At 37.1% G+C, this 23,082-nt stretch overlaps 1 protein-coding gene across 2 annotated transcripts in view; it reads right to left on the reverse strand.

The window, feature by feature from the left end:
- Positions 1-1,411: 1,411 nt before the first annotated feature.
- The window catches only part of LOC121422969 (deleted in malignant brain tumors 1 protein-like), a 64,766-nt gene continuing 43,095 nt past the window's right edge, over positions 1,412-23,082 (reverse strand). For both annotated transcript variants that reach the window (XM_041618218.1, XM_041618219.1), the window contains 13 exons: positions 22,250-22,451; positions 19,466-19,801; positions 17,473-17,597; positions 15,984-16,185; positions 14,904-15,227; positions 8,933-9,256; positions 8,042-8,338; positions 6,907-7,233; positions 6,079-6,378; positions 5,710-5,898; positions 5,028-5,216; positions 4,193-4,301; positions 1,412-3,491 (listed from right to left, as the gene is read on the reverse strand). In XM_041618218.1, coding sequence (XP_041474152.1) covers positions 3,278-3,491; positions 4,193-4,301; positions 5,028-5,216; positions 5,710-5,898; positions 6,079-6,378; positions 6,907-7,233; positions 8,042-8,338; positions 8,933-9,256; positions 14,904-15,227; positions 15,984-16,185; positions 17,473-17,597; positions 19,466-19,801; positions 22,250-22,451 — 3,138 coding nt within the window. In that variant the 3' untranslated portion in view covers positions 1,412-3,277. The remainder of the gene's footprint in view (positions 3,492-4,192; positions 4,302-5,027; positions 5,217-5,709; positions 5,899-6,078; positions 6,379-6,906; positions 7,234-8,041; positions 8,339-8,932; positions 9,257-14,903; positions 15,228-15,983; positions 16,186-17,472; positions 17,598-19,465; positions 19,802-22,249; positions 22,452-23,082) is intronic.

Raw genomic sequence — 23,082 nt, forward strand, 5'->3', positions numbered from 1 at the left:
ACAAGCAGACAAAAGATACAAAGAAAGTTACATCATAATAGCTTTTACAAGTAAAGAATCTACCAAAGAATGTTTTTCCACAAGGGGTATGAATAATTTTGAGGACAACTGTATGTATTCAGATTGCTACTGAAGGTGGTCAATGATGTCGGGTGATTAAATTCTAAAATATCAATTAAAAATTGTTGGGTTAGCTACTTTTCATTGTTACATGCAATGTTAGAGAAAACTATAATACATGCAAATCCATATTTGATTCTGTCATTCACGTTTTGTTTTTGTCTTTGAATATTCTGGAAATGATACTATCGTATGCACTACATACATAATCCCAGTTGTTTTTTATGATAACTAACCCCTAATAAACAAAGCCATTTTCAAGCTGAGTCTATCTAAATGAAGCATTTAATAATATTGTAGGTATACATGGAAGAATATATGCATGTACAATGAAAATATATTATGAGAATGGCAATTTTTGTATTTCAACAGCAATTGAAATTCTATATTTATGTTTTAAATTATTAACATGTTAAAAAATTCTTAAAAGTCAATGCTATTTTATAAAACCTTATTTATAATGAAAGAATGTGAATAAACTTGTATTTATTATTGATTTTGTTTAAACAAAATCTGATGTATTTGTAGTATTTATATGTTTGCTCCTCTGTTTGAAAGTATGGGAAATGTTTATTTTCTAGGAACTAATTTTCATCTTTTGTAACAGAAGGGACAATGTTTTTATTTGAGGCACAACCATAGAAATACTACACATATTCTGGAAAACAAGGTAAAATATGGTAGCATATTGTTGTGCTCGTCTGAATTAAGGCAAACCAAATTGCACTAAACCCAGAGATGCTTTTATTCACAAATTAAAAGCCAGTGTCAAGAAATATGAAAAATAAAAATCAGACCTACCACCTTGGACCAGTGGCTTTCTGCATGGTAATCTGTGTTGCTACCACTTTACCAGTTCAACTTTATTGCAAGCTGAATAGTTTGATACAGTATTAAATGCTCATCATTAGTGCTAGGTTCTCTGTCCAGCCATTTTTATCAGAAATACTAGACTCACTCCCAGTCTTTTTTGGTCACGTGCCTCAAACCAGCTTTAGCATTAAAATATGCTACCATAAAATATTGTATATGAACCATCCATTGTAATCTCAAGCAGACTCTTTTGCTCACTGGTCAGAAATGTTAAAAGGAAAACAAGTACTAGAATTGTTCATTTGGCAATGAAAAGGCCTGGCAATTTTTTTTTTCTTTTGGGGGGGGGGGATTGGGGATGCAGGGCGATTAGTATGGGTCCATTCAAGTTTAACTCCATTACATTCTGCTAGAACAAATTACATGAAAGTACTGAGATTCAAATTATTACAAAAATAACAAGAAAGACCTCACAATCTAGGAAAGTCAAGAGTAAATTTATTTTCAGTCACCACTTCTCAAACTGGAAGACCACATAGTAATGTTTTCTTCTGTTACATCTTATAATCAAATAAAGATAATCAAAATCAAAGGTACTGTCACCCGATTGACTACTACATGTACTTTGATTCAATAATGGAATGTAGAATGAGGAATGTCAGTTGCCCTGCCCCATATTAATACTCAATCTTCATACTTTTCAGCAATAATTACCCTTAATATTCGGGTATTTCAGTAAAATAGTCTGTACTTCTGATTCTAGAAATAATTTACCATCATTTGTCTCTGAATTCTCGTCCATCTGAAATAGGAATATCTTCTAAAATTATCCTGGCTCACATTGTTCAAGAAAAGAATTTGGAAAAAATGGGGGTAACAATCCAAACAATAAGCTTCGAGTATTGTAACAGGTCCACAATTGAAAAATAACCAACCAGACACCCCCCCAAAAAAAAAAAAAATTTATTCATCCATAAATAGGTACCTGGTATAAACATTGATACCTTGAATCGCTTCTAGAGCACTCCCAGGGTGGGGAAAAAACTGTCCTCCATTGCATTACTATCACCTTCATTCATATTTATTGAACAATGTTATAATGAAATGAGACCCCCCTACCCACCTCTTCCAGAAAAAAACAATAAATGATACTTCCTGTTCTAAACTCTTCTCTTTATAATTTTTCAGTGAAAGACACTAATGTCTTTACGAAGACAAGCCCAAGTGGCGGAAATAATTCTGTAAGAGACTCTTGGCAGATAATCCTAATATATACATATCTATACATCTTTCTCAAATCATGGTGCACTCTTAAAAGAAAGGTTATTATGAAGTGTTTTTCACCATCAATACAATAATCTTGTCAATATCAAGTCAAAGACAGCTTTGAAACATTCCATGTTCCTCTCATTTCATTAATAGGTACAACAAACTTGAATCTACTTTAAAAATAACATCCATCTATCTACAAATTGCTTAGAAATATTGATAAGAGCTATATGTATATAAAAAAAATATAAAAATCTAATAAATCAACTACATTATTTCATATCAAAGCATATTAAAGTCTACAGTTCAATGGGATCTCATGGGGTTTGTTTCGTTAAGCTGTTCTCTATTAAGGGATGATTTTACAAATGACTGGATTTATGAAGTGCCATACTGAGATGTCAAAAAAAAAAAAAAACTTAAAAATTCAATAACTTTGTAATTTGTTATCCGATTTTGATGAAGTTTTCGGCATTTTGCTCCGTGAATTCTACTCTATTCATTAAGCTATACATACTTTCAGACCAGACCATCCCTTTAAACTGAATCAAAGGAGATTAGATATGACTGAGAAATCCTTTTTGCTTTTAGTACATTGTTCCTATAAAAAACATAGCAAAAAAATAAAGAAATTTATGAACACCCCCTCCCCTCCCGGCACTTCGTAGCAAGCAGCTGTCAGCCATAGGTGACAGTCTTATCATTGAGTATTTCAACTCATAGGCCTGCATTCTAAACTCCAGTTTCATTTAAACTCTGGTTTAAAGCTGTGGTTTAAGTATGGACAGCCAACCGTTAAACAAATCTCCAACACTAGATGTTAGGGCATTTGGCGCTCAATGTATTGATAATTGTCTGGGAACGATAATAAAATCTATTTTTTTCTCCATAAACGCACATGAAATGAACATAGTAAACATACAATCAGAACAAGTAATAGACAACTTCAGCTTTCCATAAAATTGTTAGACATTGGCCCAAGTTAAACTGGACTTCAGAAAACAGACCAAAAATAGATGAAGTAGAGCTGACAAAAAATAATCCATTATGGATAAAGGAGATGCCAAAGTTACTACTATGTAATAAGGGGTTTAACGTCACTGAAAGACTGCGGCTCTGGAGGTGGAAGCCCGGTGGACTCTGAGCTGCCTTGAAGGGGAGGGTCCTCCGGGGACCCTGATGAAGGATCATAGCTGGGGTTAGCATAATTAACATTGGAGTATTTGCTGTTGACGTTCTCCATGTCGATTCCCTGCGGCTGCAAGGCTAGGAGTCGCTGCCGTTTGTATCTGTAAATTGACAGGATTATTGCGTATTACGTTTTGTGTTCTAATTCAACAATGAACATACTTCTCAATGAATAAGACTCAGGGTGAATATGCTGTTTTGGTCATTTCCATAAATCCTTGTATAGACATTTTGTGTGCAAGTTTCATTGCTCACAACATTTGTTTTTGTCACAATGGGTGATTTCAAGTTCAGTGTTGACCTTTTGGTGTTGGTGTTAGGTCAATTTTAACATGAGCATAACACCAAACATAAAATGAAGATAGTCCTGGAAAGTCACTCACTAGTTGTTGAGATGTCAATAATGTGATCTGGATAAGTTTTAAAACTCAGAATAGGTTTTGGAGCTAGGGGAAGCAATCCAAATTCCAACACCAACACTAACACCGGACTCGATTCACCCAATGTGACAAAAATCTGATGTCCAATTAGATTCCTAATAATACCGATTTTGAAGACAAATTTTCACTTTTAGAAACACTTGTATGAAGCCCCCTACAATGTTTGTATTGTTATCATTATCAAATTTGTAACATCTAGCATACTCATAATATCATAATGAATTCATTATGATGTCATATACTATAGAATGGAATTATGCCATCATAATCAAATGTCATTTTAGTTCGTTCACACAACTTTACAGAGTAATTAGGAACATAAAAAGATGCAAGTAGATTAAGCATAATTATGAATTCCTCACCTTCGAATCAAAACGACAGCCACTATTATGATGACGATTATAATGATTGCCAGTAAGATACAGATGAGCAAGATAATGTTGAAATTTTTAGGTTTGGATTCTCTTTGTCCTAGAAAAACAAAAAAATGAAGTGGATTTTGTATTCTATTCTTTTTATTATACATGAAGCAATCAGATACATGATCAGCTTATGTTTACATTTTACTCTAACTTTTAAATTAGTTCTAGTCCATAGGCATAACTTTGTACAATTCAAACCAAATGCAAGTAGGCCTTCAAATGAGAAAAAAATATTGATGTGTAGTACCGTAAGCTCTGGTCCCATAGGGTCCCAAAACGAATCACGTCATAATCCTTTTGTAAAACTTTCTAATACATCACTCAAATGATCGGTTTGCATAAGACTTGACTTGAAACTTGGTCAACTCAGCATTTTATATGAGACTGGCGGTATCAAGTGAAAAAATGCATATTACTGCAGAAGGGTGACATCTAGACAACATTTGTCCTTATTATGTGTACCCGTCTATTGCTTCCTATTACCCTGTGTGATCATCTCTACCATCCATCTCTCACTCTTTAACCCTTCTTCCTTCCATAAGAACATCCCATCCATGTACCAGCTTCCCATGCTTCCTCCCCTCCTGCTCTCTCTCTCTTTCTCTCTCTGCTCCACACTTCCTCCTGCCCCCCCCTTCTCTCTCTCTTGCTTATTCCCTCCATCCTTCCTTCCCTGCCTGCCTTCTCCCCTACCCCATCTTTCCCTTCAACCCCCATGCACCCGTCAGCTTCCCACACGACCCCCACATCACGTATTCACGAAGGCTGCCCTCACCTGTCCGAGCGCAATCAATGTCCCTCTTAAACCACGTGCCCTCATCTGTGCATTTCCAGATCACAACGGTGTCTGCTATGGGTCTGCTATCATCACAATAAACCATGAGTGTTTCTTCAGGTTTGAAGATGGTCTTTACTGTGTTAAAAGCACTGCCGGATGGTGGGAGGGGCAAGCGACATGTTTGTCCTAAAATGAAAATAAAAACAGAGGGAAACTCCGTGAAATGGTTTCGATTCCTTTGAAAGTGATAAAGTAGAACTTAAATAATATACTCAGGCTCTCATTACCTTATGCTATCTAAAATTCATTAGCATATCAGTACCATCTGTTGAAAATGACGATTATCAAAGCTGAAATCATCAGTGAATATATCACAAAAAGTATTGTTGAAAGAATAGTTTTCATTTAAACATATCTCCATATAATCAGTTCAAAGGGGGGTGTTGCGAGAAAAAATTTACAATAGATCAATTTTAGGTCTAAATAACAAATCAGATTACACTCCTCGTTGCAAGGAGCAGATCAGCAATCCATCACAAATTTCAATCCATTGCAAGACATGATTGATTTGGAGAACCAAAACAGATTTGCAATTGATTGTATTAAAACTTAAAGAGTTATTAACCTTTGTGTACAGGCCAATGTGGATATTAAGCAGCCTTTGATTAGAATGACTTACTGTCTATTACTTCAGGAGGTAGACAGGTAATGGGTGGTCCGCTCCAGGTCCCTCCATCCCCACAGACGAGGGTGACGGATGCTGAGCCATCGATGCAACTGACATCAAGACCCTCACCCTGGGCATAGTTCACCTTCGTCACGCTGATGTACGACCAGCGAGATATCGGGGGAAGATCACATTTCAGGTCTGTACAGAGAGAATAAAAATCAATCAAACTGGACAGGTTATATCACACCATATTGAAGCTTAGGATCTTCTTTTCATAAAAAGAGTACACAAACCCTAAACTGAATATCATTTTGGGTGTCTTAAAAAAAAAAGCATATTTTGAGGAAGGCCATTATATAACATGTATATTATACAAACCTGCTTGCCAGCACTCTACTCCCGCGTCCTCCGCATGTGTGCAGTCATGCGTCGGGCTGTGAGGGCAGTCAAACAGTGAGGTCTCGTTTCCAATGCAGCCGACTTCATCAAGGTAGATGGTGCTGTACGTCTGACGCATTCCTGACGTGTCTATGATCCTACGTGCGGCGCCGAAACCCAGCATCCTACAGACTACCTTGGCGTCCTGTATGTCCCAGTTATCATCACAAACCGTACCCCAAGCACCTTTGTACACTTCAACGCGACCATTATAAGGGCTGCTGCCTCCAACCAGACGAACTGATTTAGAATAGACAAACAGAGATGATGGGTATGTTTCTAATAGTCTTTTGTGACTATAAAGGCGTAACAGGTGCTTCATTTCAACAACTTTAGGAATCAGGGTTTACTCTTATGTTTTAGGTAACATTATAGCATTATATGGTTTGAATAATAACAGTAGTTCAATCATGCTGTTAAGAGAACCACTGCTCTTATAAGGCTTCCTCCTGAAGAGTAACCTACACCAGTGCTTTATCTAATGTATTCACTACTGTAATTCATAAATGTTCACAAGTATCCTTTGCATATAATACCCATGACAAAGTTTTCAAATAAAAAGAGAACAAAAATAAATCTGTAAAATTATTTTATTTTGTTAATTACATAATAGTACCCAAATCCTACACCTAGGTATGTGTTTACAAGAGGGGTGGTTCATCCAAATGCTAATATAACATACAAAAATGTTTCTCCTCTTAGCATAAAGTTTATCATTAAGAGTTTATTTTTTTGTTGAATGAATACAATTACGAACACAATACTCACTTGGAGGAGTGCAAATGATGCCAGCATCATTCTTATGGCTGCAATTATGGACTTCCACCCCACTGCTACGACAAAGGGCTATGTTAGCCTCCAAACCAGTACATCCCACATTGTCTAGGTAGATTGGTCCCGTGCCCATTCCAAAGCGAGATGACCCTTGGATGGCGGATGTAGCCGTGGCATAGCCAAGTTGGCGACAGATCACGTTTGCATCGGTCTTGTCCCAATTATTGGAGCAGACTGTACCCCAGATGCCACCCACGCCGAGCTCCACACGACCCTCATAGGGGCTAGCTCCGCCCATCAGCCTGATCTCTGTGTTCACCTCTGTGCATTAGGAAAGTATTTGATTTGTCATTTTTTTTATTGATTCTTGTCAATTTCCCTCGACCCCTTGTCACAAGGGTTGCGATCAATGACATCTACAATGACATCATTGGTCTTGATTGACTAGGATTGTTTCTATGGAAACTTTCATTGTAATGTAATTTGTCATTGATTGCAATTTCATGACATTGGGGTCCAAGATATCAAATTATGTCTTACAAAGCACTTACAAACACTTCAGCTACATGTACATAGGGATACAACATTTACCACAAGAAAAGGACACCACTTGTGCTTGTGTCATTCGTAAGTTACGAACAGCTTTATGAAACACCCACATTGGTCCTGTGCAATAAAGACTTATAACAATGGTAGCTTGTTTAATTACTGTAACTACCATGGGTAAATCGATTGTTATTGGCTCCTGAGCCTTGGAACCATGGTAGTTGCCATAATGTCAAAGGTACCATATTCTAAGTTCTTATGAAACAGGCTCAGGAAATTGGAACAAAATATCCAATAATACACATAGGTCATCTGTTCAATAAAAAAAAAAATATTCTCCCTATGTATTTAACATTAGATTCTTGTGAACAATGAATCTTGTCTTCAGAATAAGTCAAAGGATACTGACAGTGGTCTTTATGAGAAAGTGGTCCCTATAAAGAGAGATTCTTTAGTGCATGATCCAATGTTCAAGGGATATAAAAAATGTGCTCTTTTATGACCAGGTGGTCCTTCTGTGCAAGTGGTCTTCAAAGCAGGTGTTATCAGATGACATATCATGATTACTGTGAGTCATGCTCACCTGGCAAGGAGCAGACTGCTCCAGCATAGCCTCCCGTGCAGTTATCAATGGCTTCCATGAAGCAAACCCCAAGGGATCTCTCATAGCCCCCGCACGTTGGCCGATGGTAGTACACTCCCTCAGGCTCTCCATACATGTAGCCAGTCGGTGCCTGGGCGACCAGACCAAGGTTCAGCTGGCTACAGACCACCCGGGCGTTGTTCAGGGACCAGCCGTCCCCGCAGAAGCCCTTCCATTCATTGCTGATCAGGATCTCAACACGACCTTTGTAGATGTTATTGCCACCAACCAGCCTCACTGTTACAAAGTAAAAAATTCAAGGACAAACATTATGAACAATGTTGTCTGTGGTTATCTGTTTATATAAGAGTTAGGTCTTCTACAGATGCTCATGATTATTTCTAGAAGTTAATATATCTTTCTCAAGTTCACATTTATTTTATGTGAGATATCCACTGTAAGGAGGTCCAAATCTAAGGACTAGCACACTTTCCTCAAATTTACCTAGTTCTGCTACTCATCTCTTTCTTCTCGTCATCTCCCTCACATATTGCACATACTTCATAGAAGGATGTGATATTGTTATCTAAAGCAACGTCAGCATAAATATCACCATGAACTTCAACATCAATATCAATATAGTATTAATATCTATTTTGAAATAAATCAAAAAAGCAATCAACATCAGCAGTAATAAAAACATTAATTTCCAAATAAATACATTGTGTGAACACAACTTACTCTGATCAACAACATTTTATTAACCAACATCAACATCAGTTTCCCAAACATCCACTTCATCATCAATTTCCTGACCAACAAAGTTATTTCCCCATTAATATCAGAAAATAATGTGATAGTATCATTAGATGATAAAACAAGTCAACATACCTTCTGGAGTGCAACTGGCCCCAGCATCCTCCCGATGGGTGCAGCTAGATTCGGAAGTGGACCTCGGACAATCCAAGATATCTGTCTCATTACCTGTACACTGCACATCGTCAAGGTGAATGGGACCGAAACCCCGCCCAAACTGGGCGTAGCGGGGTGCGTCCGTAGCCCCAGTGTAGCCGAGCTGGCGACAGAAAACGGAAGCATCGTTGGTGTCCCACAAGTCATCACAGATGGTACCCCATTGGTCATCCATGAATACCTCAACACGACCCCTGAATGGGGTAGGACCACTTACGATGCGTACATGTTGCTCTGGAGCAGCTGTAAAACAATATGAGAAATGGGAATGTCATTGTGTGTTTAATGGGATGGTGGACAAGATTGATCTATTCACGAAAATTGTAAACTCTTTATCCTGTGGATGGTAAAGTGCAAGGTTTCTAGATTAGGTTCAAATGTGAAATGGCCAACCATGAAATGTCAATTTTGAAAATTCAATGCAATTGCAAAGACTCATTAGCCATTGTGACTTTTGACCTATGACCACCTGACGCAAAAGTAATCATATCACCATCCCTGGAAAAATGAAAATGAATTCAATATGAACTTGATTCATGAAATGGTTTTTAATCATCACAAAATCAAAAGAGAGATGGACAAAAGGCTGGATGGACAGATGGATGACCCAGAACATTATGCTTTAGTTACCAACATAGATGGGATGAGACACAATGGCAGAATTTTCCTTTCACATCAACTACTGATGAAATTTTCAGTAATATACATGTAGCTTTTAAATTGGCATGTAAACAATGATTTTATTTGTGAAATCAGGAACTGGGTGGTTCCATCAGAGTTAAAGGGAATGACAAAATTCAGTGGTCAACAGGTTTGTTGACTGAATTCGTTTTTTTAACTGACCCGTTCGCGACGGCATAGTAGAATAGGTTCTAACACCCCAAACGAGATTAATCAGCCGGCCATGTCAAGTTCGAACAGCCCATTGTTCCGTGCGTGCGAGCTGGATCGTTGATTACAAAAGCGTGTGTGCGATCCACGATGAGTGAATTGATCGATCGATAGTTTTCGCGCATGCGTAGTTCATTTCCTGTTTTGGCTGCACGGAGTTCAGAGCTCACCTGTCGCTCCAGTGCTATAATTATGTCCGTACAGAGTGACTTCTTTGAGAATGTATTGTTGGTGATGTGGGTTTTGAAGTTCTTCTTGGACTTCTTCTTTTTCGATATTACTATTATCATAATATTCTCATAATGTTACTATTATCATAATATTCTCCCTTCCTTTCTTCTTCCTTTTCTTCTTTTTCGATCTTCTTATTATTATCAAAATTATTATTCTCATTTCTTTTCTTCTCATATTCTTTTTTTTCGATATTCTTCTTATCTTATCATCCTCATTTCCTTTCTTCTTTTGTTCGATCTCTGTCTCATCTTTTTGTTCTTATACTTCCTATTTATAGACCCCCCCCCTTCTCCCTTGATATAGTCTTGCTTTGTTTCCTCTTGCAAATGAAATCCTCCTTGTTTTTTCTTCCTTTTTTATAATGCTCCCTTTTCATTTTCTCCTCCTTCTTCTTCACTGATAATTGTGTAATCCTACACCTCCATCTCCTAAGTTTTCTCTTTCTTTTTCCCTTCTATTTATTCTTGTTATGAATTTGCTTGTGCTTCTTTTTTTCGCCTTTTTTCTTCGTCGTCTTATTTTCTCTTTATACCTATTCTCATTCTTTTACTCCCGTCGTCCTATTTTGCTTAATTTTGTTCTCTCTGTTTTTCTCTTCATGCAAAATGAAAAAAATGAAGAATATGATATTTCCTTTTAAAAGTATGCCCCCCAAAACATGAATCTTCAAAATATCGTTATATGCATACAAGTAATACTTTCTGAACAAGAAATCATAATCTTCTCGATTAAAATTTGCAAGGTGGTATACGACAATTATTATGAAGATTATTTATCATTTATCATCCAATTACTTAAGTTAGCCCACCCCATCCCCCATGATCACCATTATCTTCTCCCTTCATCTTTTTTCTGTTTCGTCTGCTTTTTTAAATTATCTTTTTCTTTGTCTTATCATTATTATATTCATAATCTTAACCATTGTTGTTGTTATTATTATCAATATTATTATTATTTTTTTATTATCCGATTGTTATATTTTCTTTTATTATTTGTTATTATCATTGTTAGTGTTGATAGTAATGTTTATAATTGTTATCATTGATATTATGTAAACATTTGAATATTTTACATGTAAAGAATAAAAAAAATTAGTTTAATTCGATTGAAAAATATTATTGTTATTGTCATGAATGCCACCCCCTCTACTCTTTCTAATCCCCTTACCTCTAGTCAACCTCTACTTATACTCTCTCTCTCCTCTATTTTCCCTTTACTTTTTTCCCTTCTATTCAATCAGTAGCTTACGCAGGGGGGAGAGGGTTCAATTTCATACGAGGCGCTTTTAATCGAAAAAAATGTACTACAACACTGCGCAGACAAGTGGGTTATGCTCTCTCTCTCTTCTTCATCTCCCGTTCCGTGCCCCCGGCCCTCTCTCTATTTTTTCCCTTCTGAGTATATTCTCGTCATCACAGAAATATGTCCAAACCCGGCCCTCCAAGCCCAACCCATACTAAAAAATAGAACCTACATTAGGATAGGTGCCCGGCATATTCGGCCCATAATCAATTTCAAATGATTTCTAGATTTTATACGTCGTCGAGAAATGTTCAACAAAAACCTCCAAATTATTTCCTTAATTTAAAATCCAACGGAGACGTTGCCATGTATTTGTGTAAAAAAATGAATATTATGTATCAAATGATTCTAGTAATTAAAATTGTATTAAAAACAAGACATTCTGCCTTTCTTTCATTATCCAAGAATATACAATAAGTCCCTGCAAACCGTTTTATTTATTGTGAACTTACTCAATTCTCAGTTTATTTCACTAGTTTAGAACGTGTGTGGTTATTTTCTTGACATGTATGTGCAAAGTATTTAATGATCAACAAATGATTAGTAATTCATGGAAAATGCAAGAAAAAATAACTTAAGTATATGTTGGTCAATTTAAAATGGAAAAAAATGAGTGTGACCAGAAAGACATTTTCGGTTTTGCTGGTATTCTAGTTGTCAGAGATCGGCGGTGAACCAAGGAATTCTTGGTGGAGGGGACTATAAATGCGCTACTTTTTCTTTACTTTTTTCTGACAAGCAAATGGGGGGGGGGAGAAATAGAGGTCAGCAATGAAATCGCAACCCAAGTTTTATACTATTTTATACCCTTTTTTTTATTCTAGTGCATATAAATTATATTCCATCATTTAACCCCCCCCCATTTGTTTCGCCACACTCACTGTCAAATTTTCAGACAATATATGATTTGATTAACATTTTAGGAACTTTCCGTTCGGAAATTATTATTTCCTGCGTTCAGTTTGTTTTAATATCCAATTTCGTCAAGATGAAAAAGGACTCTGAAAATAATAACCTGCACTGCCAAAGTATGATTCTAAAATGTCGTGAGTGTATATAATTTCCCACCTGGTACATTCACCTTTACAGAATTTCGATGTATTAAAATAATTCTTATGTTTTACTTCTCCACTTCCTTTTTCCTTGTAGCCAACAATCCATAAGAGCTCCGATGAAAATACAAATATAACGAGTTAATTATAGAACTGTACGAGGAAGAGCGTGCTTCAAAAGAGATACATAGAAAGGCCATTCTCGCCTGCCTAAATATCATATTCCAGCTCATATTAAGTGATATATATTATCTCTAATTAATTAATTAATTGTCTTTATTAATCAATTCATGTACTGATTGCTTTATCTCATATTTATCTTTATCAAAGTTGAACGTCTGTTATATTCTATGGAGTACGGCCAAAAATGAAACAAATAACTGAATGGACGTATATGGAATCACAATATGCTTTATGCCGTTTTTCTCGCACCCTTCTAACAAGCAATTAAAAAAAATTAAACGAGCCGCATGATGATAATGATTAATAATTCATATAATATCCACTAAACATTGTGATCAAGGCGCTCTACTTATTCATTACCCGGCTTACATCATTTGTTCCGTGAAAAGCATTATAGGCCTGTTTGCAGACATAAACATAAATATTTTATTTTAATATATTCTGCTTTTCATTCCCTCTATCTTCTCGAATAATATATCCATGGAATGCATATTTACTCCATGCTCTGGATTCCTATCGCATCACATTTTTTTATATGCAGGTCAAACCAAACCACGATAACATACTCAATCAGAATAAAATCAATTGGGGAAACCTTAGATTTTTTTCGAAAATTCATATGAGATTACTGATATGGATAAAACATGCTTCATATACTTTGTACATCGTAAATAACACATATTAGTCTTCATTAGCATGATTATGCCTATGTCACGGCGTTTATCACTCTTTGGTGTTAAACCAAACTGACAAAGTGTGAATTCATCCGTACATCCTTCCCTTTCAAGTCACTCTTTTACATTGTTAGTAAGTGGCAACTTTATCGACCTTCGCTGGATGCCCTTTTGTGATTTTCAAAGGAAAGGGGGCCATGCCTCCATCAATTACCACATCCGTATCGTTAGAACAAAATAGAGTGTACGTACGATCCGAGGTATTCTCAATAGCCAGCTGTATACACTTTTTGTTTAGGATTATAGAAATCGATATCAACTTAAAGTCGTGTACTCTCTTCTAGTTTGATCTAGCTTGATCAGTTCATGAAGTTGAATATTATGACAGCCATTTTCAAGAGGCAAAATAATGCACCTAAATGAAAGAAGAAAACAAAAATCGATGTGTTATAAACTGAAACCCTGATTTTTCTTCCTATATTTTATCAACGGCGCCATTTTTTTTTTAAAAGAAGTGCACACCTAGTTAGCAGTAATGCATATAGCATTTTCATTTCTTTGAAAAGCAGGATAAAAGAGCATTGTAGATTAAATGCCTTGCTCACGGGCATAGGTGCTGCGGCCGGGATCGAACCCCGGACTTTTTGAAACCTCACAAGCAATCTTATAAAGTATCGATCGTTTTCGATCTATCGTTGATCATATCAGCGCACGCACGCAGCTCTGCGTGCGTTTTGGGTTGCATTTCGCTGCTCCCATTGTTTTCCCTCACTTTTATTGATTACGGTATATACGTGGTTCTGCGAAACTGAAAATCGTTGAAATCAAGCTTCCATCGCGGCAATGCCCACTGTACGCCAATATTGGACTCTCTTCGAAGCATAACTCGTTTTATAATGCTTTATAAACTATAGAAACAAAATGTAAAAACGTATGACTTTCTGGAATGTGTAGTTTAATTAATGGACATTGTAATTATAACACAGAAAAGGCAGAAACATAGTATGAAATTGTATTTTTAAAGCCTGCAAATGGATGCGAGTAATAGCCTTTGCGGAACCGACTATATACGGCTCCCGTACATGAATAAGTTTTAGGGAACCGTATATATCCGGCTCCCGTTGGCAACGGGTTAACTGATCAATGACTGAAGTTCTGATGTTTGAATCCTCTATTATTCATGTTTATAAAGGAGAAATTGTGAAACGAATCACACACTGTCATCAAATGATATCTAACCGATCAATGAATGGATGTACAAAGAAAGATTTAAAAATGACTGAATTTTCCAGTGTTTACATGTAAAGACAATAAGAGAAGCCCTGAACCAAAGAGCACACTCTAGTCCTTGATGAAAATACACCTTGAAAAGGTGGTTTAACTGCATCTATTTCAACTGATCAAAAAGGTTGCATATTTCTAAGGAGGTCTGAATCTTGTAAAGTGCATTTCATTTATGTAAAGTTTGGAGAAATCCTGAACTAAATAACAACTTTAAATCCCAGATTGAAATATGATCTGAAAAGGTTGTATCATCTATATCATAATACTTACATCTCTGGGTACAGATGACACTGACATCCCTGGAATGGTCACATGACGGATCATTACCCATGGTCAAGAGGGCAGCACACTCAAAGAGGTATGTATTGTGCATCCCACAGTCCACTCCTGTCAGGTGGACGGGACCGACCCCCGGGCCGAAATAGGCCCCTCCGAGGGAAGCAGAGCGGTTGTCTGCCATGCCGAAGCCGAGGTGACTGCAGATGGTGTGGGCATCTTGTATGTCCCAGCCCTCTGCACAGACGGTGCCCCACTGGCCACCGATCATGATCTCAACCCGGCCTTCCTGCTCGTGAGACCCGTTGGCCAGGCGTACTATAACAAAAGAAATTTACATTTTGCCAACGATGATCATGATCATGAAGAAGACACATTTGAGCCACAAACTATGTCTGCAAATCGTGTTTTGTATAAAACAAATATTCAACGCTCTGTCATACCTGCAACCATTTGAATACTACATTCAGAGCAAGTGGTAGACTCTCAATTTGCAAACTCATAAACACTGAATATATGTATAATATTGAAATTTCTCTGATAATTGGACAATTAGGTATTCTCACAAGCTCAGTAAGTTGCTCAGTAACTAATAATATAATCATTTTAATCCCACTGATTGAAATATCTAAGGATCAATTTTTTAATGAAATGAAAACAAAAATTAGATCATCAGTTTACATATAGCAATGTATTCTTAACAACTCTGTTACGTGAAAAAAAAGGAATATCAAATGATGATGATGAAACATAGCATTTCACAGAATTGTGGACATGACTATTTTGCTTTGTCTGGACTAAGTAAAAAGAAGTTTGGACTAAATTCTTTTAATACAAATAAGTTGAATTCAGGTAGAATAGCTCGTGCTTCATGAAAAAAATGAATATCTGCAGAAACCTGATCTGCCCAAAATGTCTTTGCATATTCACTCCGGAGACACTTCCACAGTTTGCCTACTTCCAGTTAGAACCATCATTATCACCCTGTCCCCTCCTGCCAGAGTCCTTTCCGGCTCAAAGCATGTTACAAAATTTGAAAAACCTTGATGTTAACGGTCAGAAAAACAGACTAACCTTCTGGCATGCAGATGACACCGGCATCCTCGGAATGCCCGCAATTGTGGCTTCCTACGCCGCGATTGCTGCATGCAAGGAGGGTTTCTTCATCCCCGTTGCAAGCCACATCATCAAGCAGAATGCTGCCAGTGCCCCGTCCAAACTGACCCGAAGAGACAAAGTCGACAGCGTTGCTGTATCCTAGCTGACGGCAGACAACCTGTATTAAAAGAAGCCAAGAGACAAAGTCAATAGCACGGCTTTGCCCTAGCTGGCATATATACAACCATATCAAAAGAAACCAGAGATATTACAGCCAAAGCAAGGGGTATTCTACAGGAGTGGCAAAGATAGACACCTCACTCAGTTGAAAATGACATCTTGGTTTTATATTTTTCATCTTTTGATTTTTGTGGTAGGGATTCTGACTCTCTCCACTCTCCACCCAGGTCAGTGCCTAGGAGGATTTGAAAGCCCATGTAGTAAGCCTTGACATTGAGTTTTGAATCTAGTGTTGGAACGCTCCCCAGGAAATGGAGAAATTGGATGCCAGAATCCAATGACCTAGGTAATAATATTTCTGTAAGATGTCGTTCTGGGGCCCGTTTCATAAAGAGTTACAACTGTTGTAACTTTGCCATTATGGCCACTACCATGGTAACCTTGATTTTGATTGGCTGCTGAGCCATGTTGCCATGGTAGTTGCCATTATGGCAAAGTTACAACAGTTCTAACTCTTAATGAAACAGGCCCCTATTTAAGCATTATCAAAGCCGATTTAATTTGCAAAAATGTGAAATTTCATTATTTTCTTACATCTCTTACCCTCTATCTGCAATGTTTCTATTTTTCTTTGAAAAAGATCCCGTATAGGCACTTACAAATTTAGTAATTGGAAACCAGATTTGATTTCAGCCCATTAAAGTTTGAGAAGTGGTTTTATATCAAGAAATTAAGTGCATGTCTTTGTATTTTGATTAGACACCATATCCTCTGAGCCAGGACAGATAAATGCTTATAATTATCATCTACCAATTGAGTAAAAAAAAATTGACACCTCACAAATACCCAATTTAAGGACAAAATATGTCATGAACACTTAATTATCATATATGGCCTGAAAGAGAAAGTTCTCCAAAATAATTTGATACCATAATTATTTATATGGTATGTGTTAATGCTTGGATGATCAGGAGGTATTATTTGCAGTGACATGAAAAAAATTCGCATCAAAAGTAAGGCATGACTGCTACAAATGATCAATGATCATGCCCTACTTTGGCACAAATTTACATCACTGCAAAGAATACCTTCTGATTATCCAAGCATGAAGACATACCAAATAAATTTGGTATCAAATTATTTGGGAGAAGATATTTCCAGCCATATATAATGATTATGCATTCATGACATACATTTTTCTTAAAATTGGGGATTTGAGAGGTGTCAATTTTATTTACTCACACGGCATATGTTGAAATTTCTGACATAACTTTTTTTTACTAACCCTTGCATCGTTTATGTCCCATCCATCATCGCACACCGTCCCCCATTGGTTGTTGTGATGAATCTCTACTCGACCTTTAAAAGGACTCTCTGTTCCAACTAATCGAATGTTCGCCATTGTATTCACTGTAAAAGATAAAACGAAAGCAAATCTTGACATCGGGTCACAGTTCTGTGTGCGTACCCACCTTTGACTGTATTTGACAGATATATGGCGCTATACAAATGCTGTGCATCATCATTATCATCGCTCAAGATCATGACTATTTCAATGAGCACCTTGTTTAATAAAGAAAGATAAAAATATATATTTTTAATGAAGACTGATATTTTAAGTCAATTATTCACAAAATCTATTTTAACGCATGGTATGTACACTTTTGTACACTCACCAAAAATTATTTTGCATCTGTATACATGCATTTGATTTGTAAGATGTGAAATGGAATTACACAATTGACAAGAAATATATTAAGTTCAAGTTCAGTTCAAATGCCAAGATTGAGATGCAAAATCTACAACCACATATTGAAAATGGCAATATGGAACCATTATTCTGTCTGATGTCTATTAGCAGGAATAGCTTTCAGTGACATTCACAGCATCGTTCTCACATTAATCATTCCATTTACGATTCATGATTAAATGGAAGGATTAAACCTGGAGCACACTATGCAATTCGTTGCCATCCCAATTTCAAAGAAATTGTAATAGACATGAATATTTCAACCAATAAAATCTTAGCGATGAGAGTTCAGAATAGTGGTAGGACTACTAAAATAAAAATTCAGTCTGTTTCGAGCCTCCCTGTACGAATAAAATCAAATCCAAATTGTAATGACGTCATCATCGGCTGCAACTAAAAGCCAATTTGGACAGACCACAGCGAGAGCTTGCTACAAAGCAAAATTATGATTTTATTGTTCCTAGCATTATGCCAAACTTCAAATTAAATAATTTTCCTTCTTGGAACTTTCACATTGAATGCGAAATGCAATTCATTGAAAATATCGTGTTGCATCAAATCTCATAGTGTGCACTGGTCTTTAGAATTGAAAGTAGCCGAGTGAGATGACCCATGAAAAAGTCAAGGCTTCTTACAACAGGGGTGTGAGTGGTCACAAAAAAAAATCTGAAAAGAGCTGAAGAGTGTTGAAAAGGTCTGAAAAAGAAAAACCTCTCATACTTTTTGCACAGAGGAAAACCAAAAATAAGCTAAAGTTAAGCTGAAAATAAAAATTAAAAAAAATCTGAACTCTCACACCCGTTACAAGGATTTTCCATTTGGATTACGCGAACTTCCTCCACTTGTCATAAGTCTCACCACGCATAATCTGATCCTCTGTATACACCCACTCTTTTTCTTCTTAAAATTTGATCTAATTGTCTTTCAGCCGATAACCATTTCGTCTAATTTCCAATAAGGCTATACCTGTTTTTTTTTTCCTTCCAGTTGGTTGAACAGCACTTGTCAATGTGGTTTGGGAACCAATACTTAGGAGCAAAATTTTCATTTGACAAAGTAAAAACTAGTAATTAAACAAAGTGTAAATGAGACTAACTGGGCATTAGGCTAAATTAGACCACATGGGTATTTGACCATGCACAGTGTAAAAGGAATGGAGATAAAGACAATAGCTAGTATTCTGAAGTTGAGTTTGACTTAGACAAGGTCCAACTCTCAAATTATGAGAAGCCAAAAATTTCAAATTCTGATTACATTTTATCATTTTCATGTTTACTCTGATGGTAAAGACAACCATCTTATTTATCCTTTTGGCACAGTTAAGAATGATTGGAGAGGAAAATGAGCTGATATATTAAAATTCTATTGTTAAAAATTTATGCCACTATTGGCTTTCCATAGTTAAACCTCAATATTAGACCACAGAGTTTAAGTTGGACTAGACTTCAGGATATGCGCCATGTGGTATAAGATTATCTAGGAAGTGAACCAACCACATGTAGACCAACTGAATAAAAGCCCCACTTACCGCTGTATCCACAGACAACCCCAGCATCCTCTATGTGACCACAATTATGAACGCTCAGCCCTCCATGGTTGCAATCAAAGAGAGTCTCTTCAGATCCAATGCAACCCACATTATCCAGGTAGATAGGTACGTAGCTGGCAGCGGACCCAAAGCGACTTCCACCAACAGCTTCCACGGCCGAGGTGAATCCTAGAGCCCTGCAAACTACGTTTGCGTCGTTCAGGTCCCACGAGTCATCGCAGACAGTCCCCCAGATACCACTGGTGTAGACCTCAACTCGACCCTCGTTCGCACTGCTCCCATCCACGATACGTACCCAGGTACCTTCCAATGGGCCTGCAAGTATAGGATGACAGACAAATAGTACATGTGACCTGCCACCCAAAGCTCAACAATAAAGTCACCCAAAAATAAAATTTTGAGAATTTTATTGAGCTTGAAAAAAGCACTTCCTAAGCTTCAAAATGATATATGACTTGTCAAACTTGATCCCTCACAAGTACATGATCGAATGCAGAAGAAACTCAGTAAGAGCTTCAAGAAAATAAGGAGAAAACCAGGTTTAAAGTTTGGGGTTCTCTCAAGCAAGCTGTAAGCTTTAAATACACAATATATATTTATCTATTTGTACTCAATTGCATATTACTTTTAAGACGGTCAGAGAGTGGATTGGGCACCTGGTAGCCAGGGAAACTCTTTAAAACCACATACCTCTTCTAAGTTTTGCTTCGGTCCTTTAATACTTTTTCTCTCCTAGCAACTATAAAGTATTTTTTCTTTTCCTCGTCTGCCAGGTGCTCCATCCCCTCACTATGTCCGTATGTTTACCATTGTAATGAATTACATGTATTCATATTTACAGCTGCAGATACCCTTAGAAAGGACCCGTCTACGTTTTCACTGACATACGATCAATTCTGTCAAAATATTTTAAGTCATGCTTAAACGTCGCAATCGTGAACAGCAATATAATAGACGGGTCTTCTTTCTTTCTTTTATGTCTTGTTTTGTCCTCCTTGTCTTGTCTAGTAACCTGTGTGCTCCTGTCCTTTGTAACGTTCTCTGTTTTCGTCATTGTCCAGTTTCTGTTAACTTTCTCCGAGCTCAGCTCTATTTTTTTCTATAATTATTTGTAGCTATCAATGATTACGCATAAATTATTTGTTAAGGGCCTATCCACAACAAGCTTTTGCTTTACTTTAGGTCCATCCACTTAGAATCTGCTATTATATTGTAATTATGCATACTATTTCGGAATGAGTTGTATGTTTTTCTTTGTCTTTTGATTGATTTGTGGAAAATAAATGAAATGAAATGTGCAGACTGTGTTATCTCGGTGAAATAGTATCAATCCTTTTGTTCAACTTAAGATCTTCAACTTTTTACAGAATGATGAAGAAGAATCGCTTTTTCGGATAATTTTTTGAAGACCAAATTACTACTTTGCCTTTTTACAGAGAAACTTCCCTGGAGACTTGTTAGTTTTGGGAAGGCTTGTCACATACATACATACATCAAACGGGGTGCTGAACTCCAAGAGGCTATAGCATACTGTAAACATATCCTTTTTTTAAAATGATAATCAACTATACAAGGTGTTTTTCTGTGGCAATCATTTTCCATCTCTCGCATTCTCTGCTTGTCAGTGATCAAAACATACCATTTCCAGGTTGTCCCATTGACTCTGTGTTTAATATCAGCAGCTGGTAACATTCCTAGAAACCAGCTGCAACCAGCTGGAGAAGCAACGCAGTGTAGTTAATGTGCGGCGCGGCTGTACGCAACGCATGATGCAGTATTCCCAACTGATCAAACCCAAGTGCAAGATTTGTAATGCGTTATGGTGGATGTGCACACTATCATGGTGAGCGCCAGCGCGGTAACAATGTACGTTAAAATTACTTAGCAAGGATTACTCCAAGTTCATGACTTACCTGAAATCTTAAGCACCGACAGGCAAAGAGGCATATAAATTGTCCTAAATACTAGTTTGAATTACACATTTTACAGATTTTTGTAATTTTGACCCAATCCCTTTTTTTGGTTAACATCAAATACCGTATATTGTCCTGAAAATAACCTTACTGCCTATCTAAAGACTCTGGCCAATATAATTCTCTTGCGGCAATATATATATGTTTCCATTGAGGCCGGTCAATATATCAATACTGGCTTTGAGGGAGATACCATGTATATCTCCCAAAGGAGTCTCATATTGCCCAGAGTCTTGGCGCGGGCAATGTCCACTGAGGGAAATATATATGCATTATCTCCCGAAAATTAATGCCCAGTCAATATTAATAACTACAGTTGTAACATGTAATTCAAGCAATCATTTGTAGCAATTCTCCATAGCTATGTGAATCTGGCCAGCTGTGGTGCTCCAATTTTGTTAATCCTTTCATTCTTACTAACTATATGCAGTAAACTTCTGTTCTGAACACATGCTTTCATAACTTGTGCTGTTTGCTGAAGATATTAGTTACTGAATATTACAATTTCACAAATAATAAAGGTATTTTGCACTTCAACGTTTCAATTGATAAATGGGGTATTTTTGTGAAGTGGCCGCTGATGCCACACGCAGGAACTATGGGGATTATCCCTGGGAAGACTTGGATGAGGACCATTACTTGGTTGTTTCAGGTCCTGCACGGAGCCATAGTCTGTCCTCACACACATTGGCGCTTGCCTGGATGCTGAATGGGAATCCTGCCGAAAGACGCAGCTCTGTTGTCTGTCTGTAACAAACATTACAGAGAAAGAGGTGTCATATGCACTCACCATCATCCACACATATCACTCCCGCATCTTCAGAATGTCCACAATTGTGTATCTTGATGCCGTTGTTCGGGCAGCGCAGCAACGAGGACTCCGTTCCCATGCAGCGGACGTTATCGAGGATGATAGGGCCAGTCCCCTGGGGGTACACACTACCCCTTGTAGCTTGCGCGGCATCTGCGTAACCAAGCTCCCTGCATACCACCTGAAAACAAGTTTCACAACAATGTTTGAAAGTCTAGATTACTCACAGTTTAATTCATCAAACTTGCTCCAAAGAAAAGAAAATTGAAACAGATTTTGTACAGAAGTTCATGTGTAAGTCAAAAGAGGCAATTTATTCATCTTAAAATTTAAGAGAATACTGCTTTTTCCAACATAAACCCAATTTCATCTGAAATGGATTTGGAAATAAACTTTCTTCACACACATCTGTCAATATTGACAATAATGACCTGCAGTACATCCTTTTGCTTTATATGAACTTGGTCTACATGCAATTGGTCTACACTTCAGATAATCTTATAAGGCATTGGCCCATATTTTGAAGTCGGGTGTAATTAAAACTCTGGTCTAAATTTCTGGTTTAACTATGGATAGCCAACAGTAACACAAATCTCTAACAGTAGAGGATCGATGAATCGACTCATTTGACTCTCCAATCAATCTGTCTGATGTCTGAGAAGGATAAATAAGATAGTTGTCTTCACTATTAAAGAATTGGGGAAGAGCACAGTGAACATTAAATGTATACCAAATGTTGACATGTTTTGCTTTCCATAATTTTAGCACAGAGTTAGACCATGGTTTAAGTTAAACCCGACTTCAAAAGTTCA

This window comes from Lytechinus variegatus, chromosome 10, assembly GCF_018143015.1.
Source record: "Lytechinus variegatus isolate NC3 chromosome 10, Lvar_3.0, whole genome shotgun sequence".
Lineage (NCBI taxonomy): Eukaryota > Metazoa > Echinodermata > Echinoidea > Temnopleuroida > Toxopneustidae > Lytechinus > Lytechinus variegatus.